The sequence below is a fragment of the Ornithodoros turicata genome, unplaced genomic scaffold (assembly GCF_037126465.1).
Source record: "Ornithodoros turicata isolate Travis unplaced genomic scaffold, ASM3712646v1 Chromosome11, whole genome shotgun sequence".
In the NCBI taxonomy this organism is placed as follows: Eukaryota; Metazoa; Arthropoda; class Arachnida; order Ixodida; family Argasidae; genus Ornithodoros; species Ornithodoros turicata.
Window position 1 is genome coordinate 1,059,337 of NW_026999295.1, and position 9,615 is coordinate 1,068,951.

Consider the following 9,615-nt stretch of genomic DNA (forward strand, 5'->3'; position numbering starts at 1 on the left):
ACCTCGGCCCAACTGGTCTATGGAACGACCTTGCGGCTTCCAGGCGAATTCTTCGCACCACATCTCACCGGGACCATTCCCGATCCCACGGACTATGTCTCCCGCCTTCGCGATGTCTTCGCCGGTGTCCGTCCCGCACACACGCGCCTGGGCTCCGCCACCAAGGTGTACGTCCATCCGGACCTCTCCACGTGCACGCACGTCTTTGTGCGCGTCGACGCTGTTCGGAAACCCTTGCAGCCCCCATACAACGGTCCCTACCTCGTCATCGCTCGCTCTCCGAAGCATTTCACGATCCGCATCAACGCGGAAGCAGAGGAGATCTGCATCGACAGGCTCAAGCCGGCCTACACCGAGTCGCCGCCATCAACCGACGTCAGCCTTCTGAAGACCGATGATTTTTCCCCTGCAAGACCCCCTTTGCAGCCCTCCAAGCGCAGTCTGCGGATCTCATCGGCGCCTAAACTGTGTCATCTTCACTCATGGTCTTCGCCCATTCGCTATGGGGGGAGGGGCAACTGTAGCACCATCGTCACCACGATCACATTCACCTGGCGCGAGCTGCAGAGCCTTCCACCAGATCATATGTCATTAAATCACTTCTCGTTAGCTCTCGCACCATGAAGGTTGTCTTGTCTCATTCAGCGTAATGCCTTCAGTTGTGCACATGTTCACTGTTTACTTTCTCTCTATTTTTTGTGTTGTTTTTTTTCTGTTCTTCCTTCCTCTTATTTCTATACCAGTTCTGCATACGTCATACGATCCCGCCAGAGTGCGTGATTCTTCAGCATTAGTTTTGTGTTCTACATTTTTCTTTTCCTTTTCTTTCCTTCTTGTTGTTTTTATTTTCTTCGCCTTTTTTTATTTCCCCTTCTCACTTTTTTTGGAATAACAAGCCGACATCCATCTGGCTTACCTCTCCTTTCTTTTTCTTAATAAACATATCCCCCCGCCAGAGTACTTACTTCGCGGTGCGCCCTTGCCCCCTCCGGGAAAATGAAAACTCTCCGCCTCTGCAAGGAAATAAGGCAAATATAAAGGAAAAAAGGCAATTTTAGAATGCCTCACTATGCCTCACTCAATTCACTACTTTTCATAGCTTACACCTTGGCAGGTGTTTTTTTATTCTAAAATGGTTTCATTGCCAAAATCTACGAGAATGACCGTCTTCACATTAACAAGTTTCAACTGTATACCAAGTAATAACAAACATGTGCTTACTTTTTCGGCAATCAAGATGTGAATTACATCGTTGAGTTGCAGGCTTCAGTGAAAGATCACTGCTTGTCATGTCACTGCTGAGTGAGTACGTCACTGCTAGTGACGCAACATGTGATTCCAGTGTCTTTCACCCCGCCACATGTTATTTCATGAGCAGTTAGCACCAGAATCAATGAGCTTGCATGATGCACTTATGAAGGGTAATTTCATGTGTGCCGATAAACATACTGCAGTGCAAATTTAAAATGTAGTTTGTGGCTGGGAAGCACACTCATATTCAGTATGCCATGTGAACTAGGGGAGCATTTTCTGCCATAAACATTAGATGAAGACCCCAAAAAATGTAAGCACTGTTTACGTACATTTGACAACCTGCATTTTTATTACTGAGAGGCTCTCTTCGTAGCAAGAGGGGAAGGGTGCTGGCAATGTGGCACATGATCGTAAGATGTAGAACCAGAGACACAGAAAAAAATTGACAGCATATCATGATCTCAATCATGTCATTGCGTCCGTGCTTCTGTCTGCTGTTCTGCATTTGTTAATCTTTTTGTGTATTTGCTAGATTTTAGCCCAACTGCAGGAGTCAGCAATTAGGGAACATCCAGAATATGCAAGGCATACATTTCTTCATTCTCCGCGTTCCTTATTCAAATAACGTTTAAAGGGACTGTCGCATCCGGAACCGTGGTTACGAATCCAATACCAATGTGTTCGGTACACTACCACGAGCTATTTGCCAAATTTTCTCCTTCCAAAACGGACCGGGTGATGAGGAATCGAATTTAAAAGATCCGGTTTCGTTTTGATCCTCGAAAGCGCCAGCGCCAACAACATCGCGTGACGCAAGGTCGAATCTGGCTAATCCGCTGTGAAGGACGCTGTCGTCTGCCGCCAAGTCTGGGGCTGCTTTGTTTTTTTCCGGCACGTCGCCCGTATTCACATGTGACACTTTCTAGTGACTCGGATACTATCGCTACGCTTGCATCCTTGGCGTGGGATGTCGTTTGGAAACCGACGCAGTGTTCCCGACTCCAGGAAAACTTCCTTCGAAAACCTCGATGTTTGATTTCGCACGCCAAGGATACAGCTACAGCCAGACCCCAGACGAAGCGAAAGTTGGAAGCAGCTACATCACTAGCGGGTATCCAGATGAAGCAAGGAGTGTTCATGCTGTCCGTGTATGCTCCTCGCATTTCACCGATAATGTGTATCTGGATGAGAACATCATGGAAGTGCAACTTGGATTGACACAAAAAAGGAACGAATTGAAACTTGACGCCGTTCCGACAGTGTTCCACGAACAAAGCGAGCCAGCAACTTCGACAGTAAGTCACAATGTCTATGTAGTTTCCCAATCGGGTCTGTCACTCTTGCGCGTGAGTAACTTAGCAGCAAAAGACGAAATCGGTACAACGTAAGGTATCCCCTAACCTATGATTAATAACTAGATAAATAAAATACAATAAACAAGTTCAAGTGATGTCATTCATATGAACGTGATTGACTTTTCTCGTTGTCGGACGCGTTATCATGAAACTTTCACTGTTACTGAACCTGTGACTTTTGTGGAATGTGGTAGACATGATTGGTTTTCATGTGTATTACAGCTGCAGGCAGTTCGACAGGGTCAAGCGCAAGTGGTACGTATATTACTTAAATACATATAATGTGTTTACAATTTTTGGACACAGAACAATTCGCAAACTATGCACCCCAATCACTAAAAGGAAGAACTGACGCTGTTTCTGTGCTGGTGTTAGAAACAGGCACTATACAAACAGTACCTCTGTCCGTAACATAAGCGCCATAACCCACTTCCCAGTTACCTTTTATCTCTCTGTTTGTGAACTGTTTGTGTGCTGTAGGGCGGCGGTTTTTGCGGTTGTCGTAGCCAACTTGAGGTGCACTTTTGACGTTCTGTGTTATCTGTGTTATAGAAGGACCAGGTGCTGCTGATCAAGTCCCATCCATCCATGAAACGGCATCAAACAATGTACGTGTGTGCACGGCAATTTTGCTGAGAGACCTGCTTTTTACACTAATGCCTTTACGACGCCTCTGACAAACTAGGATCTTCCAGAACAGTGCTTTCTTCATCCAAGTTCAAGAAGTAAAGAGAATGACTTCATGGCTTCTACTGACATCTCACAGCTACATGCCAAGACAAAATAACTTGACAGCAGGAAATGAAAAAAAAAAAAAAAGGTCAATTTCAGGTCCACCCAAATCTTTGTGCAGAGGTTGACAACAACAACGCTATTGTGAGATGATGAATGATGCAGCGTTGAGATTAAGCCCTTGTTTCCTTTTTTGCAATGCTATACATTACTGCTGGTTAAATGTAAAATGATGCACCTTCCTCCAGACATTAAAGGGGCTACCAGAGATGTAGTGTCAATTCAACAGAAAACCTGCATGTTCTACGAGGCACTGTCACATAAGCATTGGCCAAATTTGCTGTCCTGTGAGCTTTGATAGGATATGCCGTAGATAGTAAGAGGCCTCTTACTGTAAAAGGGAGGTGCATTAATCGAGTAGTGGGGTCTGAGGCATGAGGGCCATTTCAGGATGTACTAACCCTTCTAAAATTTTACACTTGGTTATGCCCAGAGATCGATCCAGATCCCCCCCCCCCCCAACACCCCAAGTTTTTTTCCTGTGTACCACTGTTATAATGAAACCGTCCAATTTACTGTCCAATCGTCCCATTTTCATTGCAATTGAAGTACTTACAAAACTGTTTATTTTTTATTTTTGTGAGTCCCCGCTTCAGATCCCAAGGGACATTGCCAGTGTGGTGCACGCTGATAACTGTCTGTGCATAGCAAATAATAAATATCTGTGCGTGAAGAGTTGGATGTGGACTTGTGCAATGGCTCTTGAATGGACAACACTCAGTCAACACAAAGATTTATTCACATTTGCGTAACTTATTGCCTGTCATTATAATAATTATTATAATACATAGACAAGAGGTAAAGCTCTGCCAAGGATCTCTGAAGTTACAGTCTTGAAAGCTGTTTTCAAGACAGTGGTGCTAAAAAATTGGATCAGTGGCAGGTATCAAAATTTGTTTTGCTGTATCAAGGCAGAACAATCTTCCGTGGGAACGACAAATTTTGGACATTCCCAGACAGATGTATCACTTACTATGATAATGAGGTGTAACTGTACCATTAGTGAGTTATGAAACGTTACCTGAAATTATTTGACGTGTTATATCCCTCACATGCTATAATACTGCCAACGATAAGAAGCATTACACTATCATTAAAAGTATAACTGTCACTTATGGCCAGGTAGTGTATTGCTCCTGCCTATTCCTTTGCACTTCTCGGGATTACTGTGGTAACACAGATTCTGTTTCACACTTCTCAATTGGAAACTACGCAAGTCTATTATGGTGTAGGTGTGAACAGGAAATGAGGCACACTAAAGATGGTAGTCCTGATAGGACCAGGATGGAAAAACGTTGGCGAATCATGCGGACGACACACCCAGGTATCTGTCGTCTGTTTTTCGGTCCAAGGAATCTCCAAACTCAGCTTGTAAACACACAATAAGCAGTGAACCTGACGTAGCTGTAAAAAGAAAGGACACTTTCCTAAACACGTAGCATAGTTAATTTCCTGACAATCATTCTAATTCTAACCCGGCCCTTGAGTTGCACAGTTGGTTAGAGCCTTCGTAACTTTCATGGGGCATCCGTCGTGTGTGCAAACAACGACGACAACTACGAAAATAAGGATTGCTCGACGTGTCTATTTATCGTGGGCACAGTAGGCGAAGACTGTGATCGTCGCTGAAATACTGCGGTAGATACACCACTAGAAGTTCTGGCCGATGACAGGGAGCTGGGAACAAAGTGTGATGCGTGCGTGTGGTGCGTGCCGTCATTGCACAACTCTACCACTTCACCAGCACTGCAGCATATAGGTACTCATCCAGTTCCTGAGGAACACAGACGCCGCACAAACACTTGGATTGTTTCCTGCGTCGTAGTGTGAATGTCACGGAATTAAGTATTGATCACTCCGATCATGAACGTACCTAAAGCAGTGTTCCTGAGGCTCGTTCTGTTGCGTTAACGCAGCTGCGGCACGTACATCACCAGCGACTTGCAGAGGAAGCGGATCCGTCGAATATGGGCCGTCATCAAACATGTATATTCGTCACGGGAGCTATTATTAAAGGCATTTGAACAGCACGATTCGCCACTTCCGCGTTCCGAGTCCGCCATCTCCGTATGTGCCTTCGCCTTCGTCTCCCTGACCTTGCTCATGCAAGCTGCAAGCCGCGGGGACTCCTCTGGCTCGCCGCGTTCCTATTGGTCAGATTCCATGTGACGTTGCTAAAGATTCTCAGCAGGGAGTTCCGCTTGACGCCCGCTTCCGTCGTCTGCTGTAGCGCCGCTTACACACGAATTATGCAAAAAGTATTCCGTCGATCGGAACGGGACATTCGGAGTCATGGTCAGTGAAGGACGGGGAATCTCATTTCACTGTGGTTTCGGAATCGATCTGTGGTCGATGCGACTGTCCCTTTAAGAAGTAACCATGCGAAGAAACAATACAACAGGAAGCTGGCTTCAGTACACTACACTGTGTCACACGTCACAACAATATGCCACAGCGTTTCCCAAACCATGTGTCAGGACCTCCATTGAGGCCGCGATAGCCCAAACGGGGCCCAAAAGAAAGCAGATGAAGTGAGCGCAATATGCTACAAAACTAAGGAAACTATCTCGCTGTGACTGTATTACATTGAAGTTGTTTTACAAAAATGCAGGTTCAGTTCAGCGCACAATCAGTCGGGAAACAAGCTAACTCGCAGCAATGCTTTCAATCAATTGTGTCGCAGTATTCCTCACTGTATCATGAGGAGACCCTGGACCTACATCAGACGCTACTTGCGCGCAATAGTATAACATTCATATTACTGTATATATATCAGGGCAGAGTTCAAGCTTCCTGAGCGCGCACAGACGGTGATCTCAGTTGTCTCGCGACGTAAACTCCCAATTATTAACACACATGCACAGACGGAGAGAGACGCCAGCTGTCACGCACACAGCCATCCCGAAAGCTATGCCCATCTTTGTTGATGCACCCACGAATCCACAGGAAGACTTCCGAAGTTCTCCCACTTGTATTAAGTACCTGTATCTTGAACTGCAAACAGTTGGTGCACACTCCACAAAACGAGAACAGCTGATTGCTGATTTAATGGGCGCGGCCATGCGAGCCGAGAAGGACAGTTCAACAGAGGAGCAATTTAGGTGAGTTCGGACGTGGCGCTAGTCGTCGGTGCAACAATTTCCAGAGTGAACCGATCTCGATCAGCTCAGATAACGCTTTTTCATTCTTTTTCTTTTTAGTATTATGTGCTATTATTTTTGTTTCATTTCCAATTCTAATTCCAGTTCCGGCTCAAACGCTCAACGCGCTGACACTAGTGCAACGTAGGGTCAATAAATGCTGGTATAAAAACAGCTGTTCAATTTCACAGCGTGTAGCAAAGGAACGGAGAACTCTCGCTTCCCTAAGGAGAAGAGTACTTGAAGTATATTCGTGTTTTGTTATTCCTTGTTCCTCTCTGTACGTTCCAGAAACATACGGTTTCCGAGGCAAGAGCATATAGCTGCGAGTGCAGTTGACATACAGAAGTATATACAGATCCCCTACCGTGAAGACCACCACCCCGAACGTGGTTGCCACTGTTTCGGTTTTGACACATTTGCATGTCAAAATTCAGGGAGGGATATTTTAAAACACGTACGTGTTTCAAAATTTTTAAACGTGGTGTGAATTTTAACTAGGACAGTCTCCCATATCGGTATCTGGCTTTTGTTCAAGACGTCCTTATTAGAGTCCTTATTGATTAGTCATCCTTATTTGTCATTATAGTCTTTCTTGGAAAAGATGCGCGCCCGTAAAACTCAAGTGTGAAAATGACGTGCTCTCGTGGCTTTTTATAAAAATTTGTCCCAAGCTGAAACATGCACACACAAAAAAAAAACAAAAAAAACAAAACGGGAACGTGTCACAAAGGCATACTTCGTGATCGTAGCCATTTTTAATACAGAATTCTTTAAATAAAACAACTAGGACTACTTGTACATTAGTTTTCGCACTTACGCGTATGCGAGTGGAGGAAAACCTTATCTGCAAGGTATTTTGGCATTCTAATTTTCATAATTCACTACGATGTATTTTTTTAATGAAGCTGTTTTTCTTTCTTTCGAGAAACAGAAAGAGCAGAATTGCTGGCAATCTTCCTTCATGTTCATTTTAGATATGAGATGAATCCTTCATATCTACATGCTTCAAATTATTATCCACAGAGGTAACATTTGTATGTAGTGCACCGTTTCAGGTTTTCCATTACGGAGATACTTCGCTCGCACTAGCTCGGAAGTCCTTCACGGCAAGGGGGAGCGAGCCCTAACCTAACCTAACCTAACCTGAAGGAGAGCACTGCGAGACATGGAGTTAGGGATTGAGAAGTGCGGAATATATAAAAATATGATCCACCCCAAATAGTGGGTTGAATCTCCCCCGGGACAGCTGTAGAAGTAGCACAGGAAACACAGAGAGCTTAAGCAAATGGACAGAAGTTCACAGAAGTATGTGGACTTTACATCCTGCTGCATCAGTCGATCTCTACCGGTTTGTAAACAAATGACACCATGCTGTTCAACAGTGCCACCAATTTGGTACAGTTGAGCTACGCTCAAAGCTAGGGGCGGACAAGGGCGCGCCTAAAAGGCACAGTCTTGAGGGGATTACGGTGGTCTCTGAAAGGACACGCGACTTTCGGTCCTACTTTTCTTTCAAGAGGAGGCAGCGAACAAGTGCCCATTCGCGGAACACAGCCCTACCCTTCCGATTTGTTTCGGTATCAGCCTGTGTACCAACGTCATGATGACATTTATATTCTGTTGAGTTTCTTACGTGCTGTCCGGGACATGTATGTAGGTAGGTATGCCAATAATGTTTTTTTTATTATTAACCTTTTTTGTAGTATGAATCCCCTGAAAAACCACTGCATATAGAGGCACTGATGATATAGAGCACTGATGAGGCAGCAAAACGCTGCACACGCACTGCCGCCGTATTTTTAGACATCAAGCAGGACCTCGATATGGTTTCCATAGGAAACATCCTCGACACACTAACAGTACTAGGTATTGGCGGACGTACAGTGCGCTTCGCCTATGCTTTTCTTACGGAACGGCATTTTAAAGTACGTCTTGGAAACGTCTTCGCAGTACAAGACTACAGAATGTAGGTCCACCGCAAGGCAGCGTGCTGAGCCAGCTGCTTTTCAATCTCGTTGTGGTCGGGCTTCCAGCAGCCATCACTGAGATGACACCTCCAGATATCCTTATATGCGGACGATATCTGCATATGGGCAGCAAGCAAAAGTACCAGTACCTTAAGACAAGTGGAGCAGAGAGGAGTCGACTCTGTGAATGATTACGTGACCGGTAAGGGTCTTCAACTATCAAACGAAAAAAAACAGTATCCATGCTAACTGAACCTGGAGCAGGCTGGGGACGACTTCCTCCCCTCACTTTGAACAACACACCAGTAAAGACGGCTAAAACAACTAAATTCTTAGGGACGATCATATACAGTCGAATGTCGTTGGCACCGTACACGAACGACATCAAATCCCGCTGCTAAGCCTCGCTAAATCTCACTCGGAGACTAGCAAACCCTACTTCAGGCTGTCCACAGAGCACTATTCAGCTCGTTCATAGTGCACTTACAGTGGATTGACTCATGTACGCTTACCCGTACGCAAAGCTTAGTGAGTCATCACAAAGTGTGCTGGAAAAGATTCATCTGAGGGGACTCAGAGGTGTCATTGGAGTTCCTCTGAGTACGAGAAATGTGGCAACGTATGAGGAAATCCCAGCATTGCCTCTTCCCCTACTCGCTACCAAACAACCGCTACAACAAATCACTAGATTGGAGAAGACAAACCCAGGAGGAGCTCTCCCTGACCGACTTAAGAACAGACAACGCTCTCGCTTTATAGCAACGCCGAGAACTTGCAGGTTGATCGGAATCCGCACAGCAAGACCACCAAAACGCCCAGCTCCATAGACTGTTCGTCAACCACATGTAAGACGATAACTCCATGCGTCAAGAAAAAAGGAAATACGCCAGACATAGTTGCTCGGAAGGTACCGGAAGTCTACATGCACTACAAATGACCGCGGTCCTGGCTGCACTAATGAAAACAAATGAAATGAATAGACAACCTGGCCCCGTGGTAATTCTATCAGACTCAAAAGCCGCCCTTCAAACAATATCCAACAATGACAGTAACGAAAATCTCCAACCAAGGTACCTGACGTTTCGGAGCTAGTTCGGCCCCTTC

The 9,615-nt window shown here is 45.2% G+C and overlaps 1 protein-coding gene across 1 annotated transcript; it reads left to right on the plus strand.

The window, feature by feature from the left end:
- Positions 1 to 1,899: 1,899 nt before the first annotated feature.
- LOC135371422 (uncharacterized) lies at positions 1,900 to 4,076 on the plus strand. The gene is made up of 4 exons (XM_064605482.1): positions 1,900 to 2,549; positions 2,832 to 2,864; positions 3,162 to 3,217; positions 3,295 to 4,076. The coding sequence occupies exons 1-4, from the start codon at positions 2,283 to 2,285 to the stop codon at positions 3,467 to 3,469; spliced, it is 531 nt and encodes a 176-aa protein (XP_064461552.1). The 5' UTR covers positions 1,900 to 2,282; the 3' UTR covers positions 3,470 to 4,076.
- Positions 4,077 to 9,615: the final 5,539 nt, after the last annotated feature.